General features: G+C 28.4%; 2 protein-coding genes across 2 annotated transcripts in view; one reads left to right on the plus strand and one right to left on the minus strand.

The window, feature by feature from the left end:
* The window catches only part of LOC113363958 (dynamin), a 107,330-nt gene that overhangs the window by 43,487 nt on the left and 45,830 nt on the right, over window positions 1-18,013 (minus strand). The window lies entirely within an intron of this gene.
* Window positions 11,292-14,096, plus strand: LOC113363959 (serine/threonine-protein phosphatase 6 catalytic subunit-like). The gene is given in 7 exon segments (XM_026606434.1): window positions 11,292-11,361; window positions 11,364-11,458; window positions 11,941-12,069; window positions 12,731-12,889; window positions 13,008-13,162; window positions 13,461-13,573; window positions 13,765-14,096. Coding segments are annotated over 7 exon segments (909 nt in total). The 5' UTR covers window positions 11,292-11,294; the 3' UTR covers window positions 13,956-14,096.

Raw genomic sequence — 18,013 nt, forward strand, 5'->3', positions numbered from 1 at the left:
AAGCTCAATAACACTCTCTAATAATAAAATATGGGCCAATGCCAAAATAATCGTGTTTCTCAAAAAAAGGCAAATTGTTTGAGGTAATGTGGTTACATGCCATTGAAGCTTTATTTTTACTCTTAGTACAGTAATCTATCTAAAAATGACGGTTTACTTTGTAAATTTCAGAAATTATTGTTGTTTTTGTCAGACTCTTCTCCTTTATAACTTTGTACAAATCAAGCACTACTTTAATGATAATTATTATATATAACTATAATTATATTTTTAAATCAAATTTAGAAATAATAGTTGGTTTTGTCATTAATTTTTGTGGTCAGTGTTTCTGTATGAGTTTGTCCAAATGAAGCACTTCACTAATTTATTTTTGAAATCGTAATTACGGTTGAATCCTATAATATTTATATTTTGAAGTCTATTTTAGAAATCATAGTTGGTTTTGTCAGATTTTTTTCTGGTTTCCTTTATGTATGACCAGTGGCGTCGGAACCAAATTTTTGATGGGTGGGCTCAAGCCCACGCAGCCCACGCGGTTCCGACCCCACTGTGTATGACTTTGTCCAAATGAAACTAATTTCTTTTTCAATTTGTGATTATGGTTGATTCCTATGTTTCTATTTTAATGTTAATTTCAGAGATCAGAGATGGTTTTGTCTGGATTTATTGTGGCTTCCTTTATGTATGACTTTGACCAAATGAATATAAACTTGTGATGATTAATGATCATATCTATGATGTTTCTGTTTTGAAGTTAATTTTAGAGATCAGAGTTGAATTTGCCAGAATTGATTGTGGTCTTTGTTTATGTGCGATTTTGTCCAAATGAGGCATTTCACCAAGTTCTTTATCAAGTTGTAATTACGATTGATTTCTTTAATGTTTCTTTTATTAATTTGAGAGATCAGAGTTGGTTTTGTTAGGATTTTTTCTGGTTTCCTTTATGTATGACTTTGCCCAAATCAAGGATTTCACTAATTTCTTTTTCAAGTCGTGATTAAAGTTAATACTTATAATGTTTCTATTTGAAGTTAATTTCAGGAATAAAATTTATTTTTGCCATAACATTTTGTGGTCACTGTCTTTGTCCAAATGAAGCACTTCACTTCACTTTACTTTTCATGTCGTGATTAAGGTTGATTCCTATAATGTTTTTATTTTGAAGTTAATTTCAGAAATCAGAGTTGGGTTTATAAGGATTTTTGTGGTCTCTGTATATGTATAGGGTGGCCCATTTAAAAATTGAAATTTATCGATAGCAACTTGCCCGTAGGCCACACCGTGCGGAATTCGAAGTGGCGATATATTGAAAAAAAAAACTAAGAATTTTGAGACCTTTCTAACGTTGTATAATACTTTATTTGTTTTCTTTACAGAAATATCTAAACCGTAAGATCACTAGATCACCAGGACCACTAGATGGACCACCCTGTATGACTTTGTTTCAATGAAGCATTTCTCTAATTTCTTTCACAAGTCGTGATTATGATTGTTTCGTATAATATTCTTGTTTTGAAGTTAATTTCAGAAATCAGAACATGGTTTGTCAGGTTTTGTCAGAAAGAGAAAATAATATTTCAACATGTTCAAATTGAATCAAATAATATATGAACAAAGAAAAAGGATTTTGTTTGTTAGGATTGATTGGCCACGGTTTTACATCTGGTATTTAGTAATAGTGTCCTCAACTCTTTACAACTCCTTTATCTTTAATTTTTTTAAATTCATGGGGTAATTCTGCCGTAACAGAGCTCATGACATAGCATTGACATGGCAACGCTATCTTATGCTTGTTTATTAATAGTGACAATTGTAAAAATTTCTATCTCTTTGCCTGATCGCACCGGCGTATTTTACATATAAACAAAACAAGGAAGAATGTTATGATAACAGAATTTGCGATGATGCAGTTATTCATGCTTTGTTTATATGTAAAATACGCCTGACTGTACGGCAACTTGATAGACATTTTTAAATTTTCTCTATTACTAAACAAGCATAAGATAGCGTTGCGACGACAACGCTATGTTATGAGCTCTGTTACGGTAGAATTGCCTCACAATCTTCATCTATCTGTTACATTTCTTTTTTTCAAATATTGCTCAATTGTGCATATGCAGTATAACAATCCATTTTGACTAATGGACTTGCATGTCAATTTTTGAGATATGATTTTTTTGAAATCCATGCGCATCCATGTGTTTTATAATAAATAATAAAAAGAATCAAGGTCAAGGATTTAAAATGCTTCTGTTTAAATATTTTAAATTAATGTGCCTATTCTGCCACACAACAGACAAAAGTTATGGCAAGGCAATGTTACGCTACAACTTCCATACATTATGCTACTGAATCATACTGAATACTGACAAAATGTCGTGTATTTACTATGCATTCAGGCGTTTTACACATAAACTGCAACGTCATTTGTATGTTATGAAGCTGGGTCAGAAAGACCCTGTTATCTAAGATAGTTTTTCTGATATTTGTACGGTTTCTAGGTTACTGACAACCTGAGAAAAACGACTGACTGCACAACCACAACCATATGGCTTTTGTCAATATTTAGTATGGGAAATTCTTCATAACAAAGCCTTGCCATAACATTGGTCTGTTATACGGCGGAGTCGGTTCATAAATGTCTGGGATGAATCAATAATGCGAGGAAATAAAAGAGGACACACAAGGCAGGAATTCATGGGTGTAGTATGATAATAAATTGATACCGTTTACGTTTGATTAAACTTATTTATTCCATACATAGACCTACTTTTAAATAATAGCTCAAACATATATTTATATTATTAACTTATAAATCGAACCTCGCATTCATAAGGCCTTTCCATGCTATGTATGGCCTTGTGCTGGCTCAAAGTTGACAATTGACGGAAAGCCTTATTGCATTGGGTGCACTGGTAGTTTCTGACATCAGTATGCGTTGGCAGGTGACGCATCAGGGTGTACTGGTGCTGGAATTCACGAGAACCTAGGAACGGAAAATCTATCTATAAATCATTATCTATCATAATATTTTAATATGCAGATATAGGTGCCACCAAACAAAATATTATCGACCGTGTATTTTCATCTGAATATTATAAAAATATTAAAGTGATATTGCGATGTTTTGGCTATAATAATGTGAAAAAAATAATAATTTATGTCTTACTACGTTCCTATCGGGACAAAAACCGCAAAGTTTGAAAATCCATAACAAAAGTATTTTCTTTTAAGTTTTTTTGGTTGTGAGCACTGTTGTTTAGTTTACGAGTTATCAATTTATTTATGTATAATTATATATAAATTTTAAGTACACGCTATTTAATTTTTTTATAAGATGTATTGTTAATTTTAAGTTAGGTTCAACGTTTTTTATATAATCTTTATAAAACTCATACCATCAGAAAAATGGGAGTCAAAAGTACCAACTGAACCTTCACCTTGGCAAAGGTCTAAGCAATAAAAAATAGTAAATAAAAAAGTAAATTAGGTTAAAAAAGCAATTTTACAATGGAATAATTAAATAAAAAGTTATTCCAACTCTGCGGATAAATATTTATGACAAAATACCAGATCAAGGTTATATACAGTGTTATCTCTGTAAAAAATAGACCCATGAAATTTGTATTTTGCATTGGTTGAATAATATAACAAGCTATCTCTTGTAAAATCCCTTTAAAATTTTAAATAAGACACCGAACTGACTGTCCCATTTTACCCCGCCCATGAGGTTAAAAGGGCCAGATGACTAATTTTTGAAAAATAGAAAAAACATATTTTTACAATGAAGAATTAGCTGGGGGTTTTACTGAACATAGTCAGATAGTTGTTTGTTTGATGTGTGTTATTTAATGTGATATTGTTAGTTTAGTTTTCATAGTATAATTGGAATTGCTCAAAGTCAAATTGGACTTTTGTGCCCCACTGTACTCTACGATTTTATAGAATATATTTGTCTTATTTGTATAAAATTCAATGATCCTTAATTATTTCTCAGATAATTAAATAAATTTGCAGAAAGAATACTCACAAACTCCACATTCCCAAAGTTTGATGGTTCTATCATTGCGTTTAACATACTTCACGAAATGCAAGCGATGTTTCAAGTCAATTTCACCATCAGTTTCCTAAAAATGAATTAGAACTATATATTATTTATCAATATATATGATTTGAAAAAACTTGTGTCCAGATAATTTAACCATTTCGTTACTAGCTTGACGATATGAAACATTTCTGATAGAAAAGTCTGGTTCAAATTTAATTTTTAAACCTACCTTGTCATTTTTGTATGTGCTGCTTGCGAGACGTCCAGTCGTCTTATTGATGTCATTTTGCAAAGCCGACAGGTAATCGAACTCTGTAGGATCGGTGCTTTTGCTCTGTCTAATTTCTTCAGAATAATCATAATCCTAAAAAATTAATCGATTATTATCTGCAGAAATTTATCATACATCCAAACACTCTGCAGCTATTGTGAGTGTAAAATTATAATGTGAGATTTCTTCGGATCTAAAGATTAATTATATTCAAATTTAATGTGCAAATTTAAATATAACAATGGTATAAATCAGAATAAATCAATAAAATTAATCAATAATTCCTGGTTAACATCCTGCACGGCGCTTCTTAAGAACTAAATGGACCCATATAAAGCAAAAACAGTGTTACACTGGACCGCCTAAAAGTATAAAAAATTGTTGATAAAAATTGAATATGTTTAAGATTTATCAGCAGTCATCAAGATTTAGGAGTATTAGACTACTTTAGATGCATTTTATCGTACAATCGCCACACAAATGACGTCAAATTAATAAATATGGAATGCCAAAATATAGTATTTACAAAAGTGAAATTTGTGCTGGCATTTTTTTTTAAATTTCAGTGGTTATGGAAATTTTAGAGATTTCAGTAGCACACGTCAAATTAGAAGATTATAGTCGAAATAATTGTTTAGAAAATATTGAAAACGTAAAGATATTTAGAAAATCATCAAACATTAAACACTCATGAAAAAGGTAAAAAGAAATCATCAAACATTATTAAAAAGGTCTTTATAATCACACCAATTGCATAATAATCATCATTTTTATTTTTTTATTGCTTTTTGTATTTACTATTTTTTAAAACTATTCACTTTTTTTGTAACAAATTCGATTTCAAATAACTAATGGTCAATAATCGAGTTCTTTTGTTTTGTTATGCATTTTATCTACACAAACTGTCTCAACGTTGATTAACAAACGAAATTTAAATTTATATATAAAAATGTATGTGAATAAAATTAAATATCCAATTACAAACCAATAAACCAATATCCAATAATTAATCAATAAACCAATACCCAATAAACAACAAATAAACCTTGCCAAACAACGTTTCCATAAAACCTCAGAAATCCACATGTTAAATTCACATAAGTTTTATTCTAATCATTTATTTACTAATTTATTCATAAATTATTTATTTAATAGAAAATACCTCTTTGAGAAATATAAAATAAATATTAGTACCGTTTATAACATATTTTACTTTACCAAAAGGAAATAATTTTTAATAATGATGATTATTTTTCAAATATGTTAATAAATAATTTACAAATATGTTAAAGATTAATTTTCAAATATATTAATAATTCAATTCAAATGAAGAGACAACTCACGTGTATTTAACCTTATTAATAATAATTGTTAAATGTTAAATATTAAATCATTGTTTCATAGTTTCGATAACGGTTTGAGCTGAGGTTTTACTCTTAATCCACCTGTCTTTTCTACGGTTATCAGCCAGCCCTTAATTGTCTAACTCAAACTCCTTCAAATTTTCGAATTTCGGCTGCAACTCTCAAAACCTAACAAATGAAAATTACAACACTGACCTGGCTCTGCAATATAGAAATTTTGGAAAATACTTAGTTTCACGCCATTTTCACACCAAATACGAATTAGTTCTTTTAAATTTTACCCAACATGTTTAAGCATTGTTAAAAGACTATTCACTTGTTATTGAAACTAAAATGTTTTGAAATATAATTATTTTCAGTTGCTAGGTGATATTTACAATAGAATAAGTATTTGAAGTGTTTTTAACCTGATTTGTATTAAACTCTTCAATACGATATAGATGGATGATGTGCAAATGAAATATAACGAACATTTATCCATAATTAAAATTGTGCTTTCTTATGGATATACAGGTATATTGATAATTTCTTATAGAATAATGACTTTGGGTAAAATGAAAGTTAGTTACCTAAATAAATGAACAACTGCATTTGTTAAATAAACGAAAATATTTTATATTATGAAAAATAAAAAAACATCATAGTCGAAATCCTTAAAATAATTCATTTTAAATATTTTTTGACATATTTTGTAATTTTTATGGAAAGTAAATTAGGAAATAATTTGAAGCTGAAGATGATGGTGTTGACTGATATTCTATGGATTGTATTAGGTGCACAATGGAAACTGTACTTAATTAATTACATATGTGCGAAAAATGAAAAATAACTTGAAGATTTTTAGGTAAGATAATATTTTTTAAATTTATTTTCTAACGAGGAAAACGAAGCGTTAAGAAATGAATTTGCAGCAGTTTTAAAAATTCAAAAGCATGCTTCTAGCAGGGTGTCTAACTGTGCTAAACTGTATTTGCCCAAGCCATCTATTTGACTTATGTTTGATTATTCTGACATATTCATTGTTATTGGAAAGCGTCTTCAAACATCAAGATTCATTTGTGAATTTTCAGTTGCAATTTTAGAGTCTTTAACTTTGAACAAGTGTCGCATTTATATCAATAGAATATTTAAGGCAACCACCAGCTGTCTTATGCTACTCTGAACTGTGATACAAATATCTGAGACTAAGAGGACAACAGAGTATGCTCAGTTGCCATTAAGATATTAATATCCTTTCATTGTAATTTTTCTGCCTTTGAAACCTTTCGAACAATGACTGCATTTCCAAATTTCAATTTCTAATAATTCTCTTCTTATACCTTTTAGCAAACACCTAAAATAATCCTCGATTCTTTTCGACCTGCGTCATATTTTTACATATATTGAATTCGATTTACAACATGTCTAATTTAGTACCTATCTATTTTAGTTTAGATTGCTGCCTATATTGTTCTCCAATACTTTGCTCCTTTTCCAAATTTTATTCTTAGTTTTGACGTACATTCTCAATGTTCATAAGTCTAAAAAGAATTCTATGGTTTGTAATGAACAAGAAGTATAAACTAAATCAACACTGAATTTTTTCCCTTTCCAAGTGAAAATCTTTGTCACTGCTGCCATGACAGACTTTTAGTTATCTATTTTCAAACTCCTAAAGTCAATTTTTTTTAGTTTTATGGTGCAGAAAATGATATAGTAAAGATACATTTCATAAAAATTAAAAGATTTTTAACGACAAGGTTGCAAATGATAAAGTTTTGCAGAGTATGCGAAAAGAAGAATTTTCTGATACGATGGAACGGGACAAATTTTATGTGTTTGGGAAGTTTAGGCAACTGCCTTACCGCAAAATACCACTCACATCTAGTTTCCATTTGTCTTAAGAAATTATTGCAAAGGAGTGGAAATAATCATCAAGTGCTAACCAATTGATTATATTGTCACGGTTAGGTATTAGTATATTTCCATTCATGATCAATGCTCAAACTGCCAGACAACTAACATGCTGAATAAAAATCGATTTCATCTTGACACTTTTTTTTACAGATCCTTGTCTACTTTTCAATTTGTTCTGCACTTGACGTGGCTTTCATGAACAAATTAACTTCCCAGGTAGGCTGCTATGATGTATGGACTATTATTATTCTTATCGACAAAAATATTCACCGTAATTGAAATTTGTTGAAATGTTAGAGAGATTATTTTGGTAGACACCACCCAGCAAAAATCCTAACTGCGAAAGGTAAGCTAATTTTGTCAAGTGAGCTACATAATATTTATTCCAGAGTATATATCTGGACAAATCCCACAATAGACAGCTTAAAATACATTTGAAGAACTTTTACAATTTTTAAATTTTACTTTTTTTTAAATATTATTTGTTCCTATCTGTTCATACCGCACTGTACAGGATTAGTATTCAACAAGAGTTTTTATTATTCCTTAGCATTTTGCATTCCCTTACCGTAACAGGCTAAATTTCCCTAGTATCTCCTGCCGTAATAAAAATGATAAGTATAAATAATTATTAAATATATTTTATTTTATAATATCTTAAATTTACAGGTACCCACTTCAGCAACCGTTGGTCCTCCTTCCTCACCATTAGGATAGATATTCTTGTCCAGCTCGTTTTTATCGTAGCGTAAATACACCTCCTTCTTGCTAAGAAACAATAAAAGGTAAAATTGACGATATATTAATAAATAATAGATTGTATAATCATAATTTATAAGTAAGCAATATATTTCCAAATGGTATTTTTTAATGAATTTTGAGATTTTAAAAATCGGTTCAGGATTTTTTGCTAATACGTGGACATTTGTTTTTTGCAATTATCTGCCTATAAAAAAATGGTTTGATCGAACTTCGCGCAAACCAGATGAATGCCAGGATGCGAGTTCTTATCAAGGGGGCGCCCATTAACCCAATTTCAAAATTTTTCAAAATTGATCACGAATGGCCGAGGTCGTAATGGTACGGTTTAAGCCAGAATAATAGTTCGAGGTTCGTCAGTTCGAACCCCGATAAATCATGATTTTTGGATCTGTCCCCCTTTTCCCTAGTGATACGTGGTGATATTTAAAATAACTACCCCCTCCCCCACTCAATACCCGTTTAGTACCTAGGAAGAACTTTGAATTTTTGGATTTTTTTTTAATTTTTTGATTTTTTAAATTCGGGTGAAAAATGAATACGCGAGATATCATACTATAGTACTTTCCCCCACGTGAAATTTTTCCGATTTTGTGTTTTTTTTATTTTTTTGCTTATGGTTATTTTTAAAATCGTGTATAACAAATAAAATATTTTTTTGCAGTATATATTTTAGATTTTTATACTTTTATTTTTTAATTGTTCTGGTGCTAAAACGTCTAATTCGCGAGGTCGAGCTTTAAATTATACATTACAAGCATCTTGCTCTTTCTAAATAAATCTTCAAGAATAAAAAAATAGAAATAACGACTATAAATGATTAATAAGTATAAATAACGTCAAGTGTAGTATTAAGGAAATGATCTGAATGGGACTTCTCACGAAAGTGATCAAACATTATGCGAAATTGATTTATTTCTAACTAAACTTATTAAATATACGTAAAAGCCTTTTATGGAGTCGCCTCTTTATTACTTTGACACTTATCAGCTGATTTGCTTAACACCTGTTAATTTGGAGAAAACCTTACAATTATATATTCTTCATCTTGCTATTTTTTGGATACAAACATTCGCTGTACAATTGAGGATATACGAATAATAGCAAGTCTATCTTACAGGTTACTGTCAAATCGCCGATCTTCAGCTTTTAATAATTGCAAAAAAACAAATTTTAACAAAAGCAGATTATTTGGTTACCTGATAACGACATCCTCGGATTTTGTATTGCGTTTATTCATTTTGAAACCTTCATTTGGATTCATATTCGGACAGATTACAAATTGTTTTCCCAACTCGATAGCTAGAACACTTTCATTTATTTTTGTCTCCTTGCTAAGTTGATTAACCTATATAAACAAATTTTTACCATAGTAACCACTGATATTTGAACAATTTTTTCTCGAAAAAATTAGCTACAGTATGCTATGTGCAAATGACACTTATTTTACATTTTTATTAGTTTAACATATATTGCACTCTGAAAAGAGCCTGAAATAATATTTATTTATTATCAATTGCTTCTTGTTTATGAGTAAATAAACAGGCATAAGCTATTTCTTCGGCAAAAAAATTATATGATTTATTACAATTTTCACATAATAGGTAGGTAAAAAAGTCAGAGATAAGTGAAAAATTGATTTACATTAACCACTACATTTTTTTATATAAATTACAATCAGTATCTATATATAGAAAGACATTGTGTAATTAATTTCATCCCAGAAAAATCCAGTAGTGGTTTACCTTTTATTAATGTACTAAATTATGTCTAAATTTAGTTTTGGTTTATCATTTACCATTAAAAAATAATGTAAAAATTATTTATTTAGATTTTAAAATTATTTTTTTCCATTCCACATAATCGAGGAACCATATAAAAAGCAAAATTATTAGGCAAAATTTAAAAAAAATAAGAGTAATTATTTAAATGAATGATTTACTTTGGATTTTGCTTTGAACCACATCTTAATAATTACCTAATTAATATAATTTCGGTGCTATTAGCTTAAACTATATTAAAGAATACAAATAAAAAACCCTTAAATTTATTTTTTATCTACTATGCCTATAACAGCTTGATATTTGTATTTTATACAATATTTTTTAAATTAAGAAATTTAACTTAAATCAATTTTTGTAAATTTAAGTATATTCTCTTCTACTACATAAAGCTCTTTATTTCGAAGATTCAATAACAAATTGTTTTTAAATAGAATTTTAAAATTGAAATATTTTTGTAGAAATTTAAAGATATTGCATAATAAATTAACTAGTACTCAAAAACATCAACAAAATTTTAATAATAAATAAGAAAACAGTTTTCATACTCAATTATATTAAAATGGCTATGCATTATTCATTTAACATTTATGTTTATTTCATGGCGGAATATTTGCTATTTTGTTAATAATAATTCTACAAATATACAAAATTCTACAAAATATTTATAAATTATATTACTTACTTATTATTGTTAGTAATGTACTACATTACTGCATCGGCATCAACTTAAATGCATGTTTACTTCACTAATTAAAAGTCACTTTATTAATCAATTCATTTTTACAAAACTGCTTTGGGTATATTTTTTGTATTTTGAAATGAAATATTTAAATCGTATGCATATACTATATATCGTAAGTTCACTAAATATAGATCTATATATTAATTATTAATTAAGTTTCTATTTCAGGAAAACATAAAAGGTCTGAATAATGAATATATATGCAGCCATGTCATTTCCACCTGTGCACAGTGGATGATGTACGTAGTAATGTAACCTGTATCTTTATTAATTTTTTAATAATAAGAAAGAATATTTCATATTTTCAAATACTATTTCATACTTCGCGCTCCGCGAATTTTGCTAGATCATTGCTACCAATGCCAAAAGACTAATTTTTTGACATTTGACAAGTTGCACTAGTTGCTTTTCAATCCTTTCAATAGTCAAAATGGCAGATATTGACAGGTGGATTGAAATAGCTAAAAATTGTAAATATCTGCCTGAGACTGAATTAAAAAATTGTGTGATTTAGTTTGTAGTTTGTTATTAGAGGAATCAAATATCCAACCCGTCAGGACACCAGTTACAATATGTGGAGATATTCACGGACAGGTATTCTAACCTAAAAAAAATTACGTTTGACATGTTATCTTGAATTTAAATTAAATAAATTCAAGGTAATAAAATGTATTTTTAATCCAATATAATCTATTAGTATCAGTATGGTATTGAATTTGTCAAGTACTATGTATTTCAAACACAATTTTATTTGTAACACTTATAACGAATCTTGTAAACACAACTACAAATTCATTTTTATTGTTTAAAACTGATTAAAAAGTTGAAATAAAGTAGTTTTGAAGCTAATATCTCACCCCTTCATGTTTCTCATTCAAAATTTTAATCAAATTTAATTCAATATTAATACTTTCAAATATATATATATATATATATATATATATATATATATATATTTTGATGACTCATAGCCAGAATGAAACCAGTTGTCAGTTGATAAAAAAATTGAGAAAAATGGATTAATTAAAGCTGAAAGGTGATTATTTTAAATGTTTAAATTATGCTTTATTTTTTAGTTTTACGATTTAGAAGAATTATTTCGATGTGGTGGACAGGTTCCTGATACGAATTATATTTTTATGGGAGATTTTGTTGATCGTGGTTATTATAGTTTGGAAACATTAACAAGACTAATGACATTGAAAGTGAGTATACTTTGCAATGCTTAAAGAACTACAATTATAGTATAGATGAAAAATTTAGATTTATTTTTTCTCACAACCATTTGAATATGCTTAAAAATACTTCATAATATCTGATAAAACATGTTTCAAAATTGATTTTTAGTGTGGATTTATAGTTGAATAAATGTTTTCATGGGGTTTTATTGATCAGTATTACTGTATTAAGTGTACAATGTATTACTAATATTATATGAAGAGTTGCAGTATATAAATAAATATTCAAAAGTATGAACAGAGAATATGAATACCTTCACACATGAAAGTGCAGTCAAAATAAAATTCTTATCTAACCCTGAACAATATTTTCATACAAAAGTGGGCGTCACTACTGCAGTTATGAAATCTAATATCCTTTGTATAAGTTAACATGAATTACGTTTGCTGGTAATTGATTAAGTAGATTTGATAGTTTTTTTTTTAATTTGAAGGCTAATCATCACTTCATAAATATTGAAAAAATTGGTTAGATTGAAGCAGTGATTTTCAAATTGATAGAGATATGTTGAACTAATCATTGCGAATATATGGCCAATTATATTTTTGTATAGGGTTTGAGATATGTACACACATTGATTATAATACAGCTATAATTGATTGAACTTTTATGTTTTATTACTTTTAGGCAAGATATCCAGACCGCATTACACTTTTACGTGGAAATCATGAATCTAGGCAAATAACTCAAGTGTATGGTTTTTATGATGAATGTTTAAGTAAATATGGTAATGCTAATCCCTGGAAGAATTGTTGCAAAGTTTTTGATTTACTTACAATAGCTGCGGTTAGTATATTTTAAAAAAACTGTTATAATAAACAACATTAATTAATTGAAGAAAGATCTCTTTTAAAGAACAAATTGATATAGCATTATGTTCAGTAATAATGATATATATTTTCAGATTATTGATGAACGAATTTTATGTGTGCATGGTGGTTTAAGTCCTGATATACGTACTTTGGATCAAATTCGTACAATTGAAAGAAATCAAGAGATTCCACATAAAGGTGCCTTTTGTGATTTGGTTTGGTCTGATCCTGAAGATATTGATACATGGTATGTAAATGAGTTTTTGATTAAATTTCTATGAAAAAATATATTAACTCCAAAGTAGAGATATTTACTTGTTATTTGAAGGGTGAATTAGAGTTACAATGTATATTACTATTATATAACCATATTGTTTACTAGATAATGTTTCATTTTATCAAAGTATGACATAATTATACTTTGACCCTTCATTTTTGCTATATTACCTTTATATGAGGTACATGTTTTAGCACAATTAATTGCATTTTATAAATATATGCTCATATTTAATTATAATTACAAAAACTCTTTTGATCAATTTTAGGTCTGTTAGCCCAAGAGGTGCTGGTTGGCTCTTTGGCGCTAAAGTTGTGGACCATTTTATGAGAATAAATGATTTGAGTTTAATTTGTAGAGCACATCAGTTAGTACACGAAGGTAAGATTTGATGTATAATAGTTTGTAATTTATGTATATAAATATATATTTATTTATCAATGAGTTGATCTTCAAAATGGTATAATTTAATAAATGTACACTCAATTATTAATGTTTATTCTGCAATTACTGCCTTATAAAAGCATAAGTGAAAATTAAGAACTATTAAATTAAATTATATAAATTTTCAGGTTTTAAATATATGTTTGATGACAAACTAGTGACCGTATGGTCTGCACCAAACTATTGCTACCGCTGTGGAAATGTTGCCTCTATATTAAAATTCAACACAACAGAAGAAAGAGAAGCTAAATTATTTCATGCCGTGCCAGATGCTGATAGAGTAATTCCTCCCAGAGTAACAACGCCTTACTTTTTGTAAATTGTTGCATCCGTTAAAATAGACATAATATTCCATAAATCATTAAAGTATTGCCTATTTCTATACTGTACTTGTAAGTAAGTTACATATCTCCGATTTATTAAATTTGTTATATTTTGCGAATAAATATTTTATAAATAATTGGATTAGTTATTGAATAGTGTTACAGGAAAAAGACATGCTTGGTTTAGTTTTTTTTTTAATGAATACATACAATGGAAAGCTGATACATAAAGAATGAATAGTGGCCAAATGTTCTTTATTATTAATAAGTCAGAATATTATTTTAATTGACGCTTGTTTAATCATTATTTTTATGTACACAGAGTTTGCCTCAGAATATTTTTATATTATATATCAGAATGATTACATAAATATGTGATAACAATTGTTTGTATGATACACAAGTAAGAGTCCATAAATTATGTAGTACGTAATCAATATAAGACGTTATTGATCAAATATTATAACCTTTGTAACAAATTCGAATTTAGCGCGTTCGGTTCGTCATTCGTTGCGTTGGAAGAGTGCGCAGCTGTCATTTCATTGATTCCTAAATACATAAAAGGCGCAAATACTGTTATTGTCTCCAAATTTTAATTAAAATTCCTTAAATTGATTAGAACCCATTCAATGCAATACCATGATAAGGAAAAAACTCATGTTTTTAGTAAATATGCGATAATTAAAGTTATCGACACATTGATTGTGTATATATCCCGATAGGACGCTCGCTCTTTCTAACATTCCAGTTAAAAAGAGATAAAAACACAAAAGATATGTTATTCATAATAACACGTTCACTGCCAAGATAGAGTTTACTTGAATCGATTATGGTAAAAGAGTAATTACAAAATTCATTTTAAATGTTAGATTGTAATAAAGAAAACAAAAAACTTTTGAAGCCGTACTAAAAAACATCGTTTTTGTCATTAAATTAGAATATTAAATAACAATTAATTGTCTATATAATAAGAATAAACTGAATCATTTCAAAGTGTAAAATCTATACAGAATAAAAAATAAGCAATTTTTTGTTACATTTTAAAATATGATCATTAAACTATTATTATAAATATACGATCAGAGATTCTGGATATAGTAATATCTTGCTTATAATAATATTACATTAATATTGTTTTATTTATTGCTGTTAAGGTTAAGAGCTTTTTTATTTTAGCATAGAAATTTACCAAAATTTGGGTAAAATCGTACAATAAATAGTAGAATTTGCATAACAAACCGATTTAGACTACATAAATGAATGAGTACCTCCAAATACAATCATTCTAAGGCAGTAAGTGAAAAACTGAAATATTGATGGTAGTGATTTGGGAGTAAAACAAATAAAACTTTGCTTTTCAATGGTGTTTGTAAATAGGTCTTTACAAAATTATGGCCCAACTTTTGAAAAAAAGTTACAAACGTTCAAAAACAAGAAATAAGGCAGAAAATATTTTTTTGTATTTTTGTATTCTATCATTTTAACTATACTTTTCTCTAATTGACCTCATTCGCTTTGACTCTTTCACAGAACATACCTCTATAAATTCTTCTATCTATTTTGCGAATGTGCTGCAACACCATGGTGGCGTTTTACCAGTAAGTATGTTGCAATTCCACCATTCAACATCGTCTTTATTTTAGCATGTTGCACACTAACATCTGGGCTAATGAAGAAAACTTTGCTTTTACAACTTTGCCTGGACAAGATGGGCACTCTGGTGAATTGACGTGGTTTAAGCGGTGTTGATATGCTCGAAAACAGATGTGTTTGGACAACATCTGTGCAAGATAATAGTTGATCTTTCCGTAGCTCCAATTCAGCCAAATTTTAATTTCTGGGATAATGAATGCAACTGCCTTTTACTACGAGATCCCACTGGTGCAAGGTAAGTAAAAGGTGAAATTGAATTCTGATTTTGTTTCTATAGAAAATATTTGAAGGTGAATGTGCAGTTTGTAGTAAATTTGTATTGCGAGTATTTGATGTCAAATTGATAATTTTCTTCCATAAAAAAAATAATTTAGTTTCATAGAATTTTTTACCGTAAATTGTCAATCCAATAAAATACTAATAAGAAAATATATTTGATTTTAAAATGCAAACATTTATTACTAATTTCATTGCGGTGGGATCAAAAATTTCAAATTATAATTTTATAGTCAACTTATTCTGAACTTTCTACTCGGCATCGAAAGTGTTTCACACAGGTCTGAAGCGCGTGCGCATTGAAGCGAGCGCCATATTGAAAATCACTAATATCATTTGTCAGTAGTCTTCAGAGAAACGGAGTGAAAATAAGTGTTGAGTGAAGTGGTGGAAAAACTTAAATTTTCCGGCTTCAAAATGGCTGGGAATCAGGGAATGGAATCTCTAATTCCTATAGTGAATAAATTGCAAGATGCTTTCACACAACTGGGCGTTCACATGTCATTGGATTTGCCGCAAATCGCGGTCGTGGGCGGACAATCGGCTGGAAAAAGTTCCGTTTTGGAGAATTTCGTTGGAAGGTACTGGGGAATGTGATTTTATGATAAATTAAAAGATTTTTGGGGCCTTTTGCGACCTTTGGATCGATATGATAAGCCCGAAAGCAAAATGGTGTAAGCTGTCAAAACATGTACGTTTGACAGATCAATTCTAAGGGAATGCTTTTCGATCGGCCTATTTTCAAGATACATATATCCATCTTTATATATATATATATATATATATATATATATATATATAAACTGCGAAGCATTAAAATTTAAATATTATTCAGTAAGTGTAAATAAAAAGAATTTCTTTAAAAATTATTTATGATAATGAGATCTTCAATAACCAAAACTAAATAGGGGCGCATGACGTCATTATGTAAATATACATATATATGTATATATATATATATATATATATATATATATATATATATATATATAATAGGCAAGTGCATAATATACATGTGCATATTTAAAGATAATGCAGCTAAACATGAATCATTGCGAGACTGCACACCACTTGCTTGTGCAGACAATAAACCAAATTAAATTGTAAATTGATGTTGTCAAAACTTAACTTCACTTTCACCTTTAATTTCCTAACTTTCCTTGATCGAAAAGACACAACAGATAAATCAACGTGAAAACATATTTTGGTCAAATTTGTTTGAATGGGCTTCAGCATTATACAATTTCTTGGAAATTGTGCATTTTCTATATACTGCCTTTTCCTGATTCATCCTGCAATTTATATACATTTAGAGTAGCTACCTGCAATAATAATCATTGACACAATCAATGTACAAAATATCTTTGTCCAAATTCTTAAACAGGTTTAGCGTTATACATCTCTTGGAAATTTTACATTTTCTATCAGTTTATATATGCAATCTCTTATCCTATCTTAACTCTTATTTTATTTAAATTTAATTAGCTACTACAATAATAGACATTGACACAAAGAATGTAAAAAATATTGGAGAGCAATTTCATAAATATCTTCTTTGTTAAGTTTATGGTTGTGCTTACAACGCTTGTATTAATTATTCCAGTTATTTTAGTTTGATAATTAAGTGCATTTAATTAAAATTCAATACTTTGTAATTCAACGATGATTTTATTAGACATCAATATTTTTTGTATATACAATCATGACAATCTAACTTGGAGCTAATTCGCTCCAAATATCTTTGTCCAAATTCTCAAATGAGTTTAGCATTATACATTTTCTTGGAAACTTTCTAACTGTTACAGTCTCTTTCATCTTATTGTTTATTTCTTCCAGTAGCACAGAACATCGATGATTCATCTCAATTCTTGAGTATTTCATCTGAATTTTTGTTTAAATTTAAATTATATAATAATAATAATAATACACTAAATATATATACAAAATCTTCAAAGAAATCAATATCATATGCATGCCTTGTTCTCAATTGTACAATGCTGCTTAATAGTTTAATTAAATCTTACAAAAGTGTATTCATGGTTGTACAAGAAAGTTTTCTCAAACTAATCAATTTTGTTAATCGAGCTAAATTCATTATCTAATACAACATACTATCCATAATGCT

This window comes from Ctenocephalides felis, unplaced genomic scaffold, assembly GCF_003426905.1.
Source record: "Ctenocephalides felis isolate EL2017-DRISC unplaced genomic scaffold, ASM342690v1 CF-g0.4_SCAFFOLD_00845, whole genome shotgun sequence".
Taxonomy (NCBI): domain Eukaryota; kingdom Metazoa; phylum Arthropoda; class Insecta; order Siphonaptera; family Pulicidae; genus Ctenocephalides; species Ctenocephalides felis.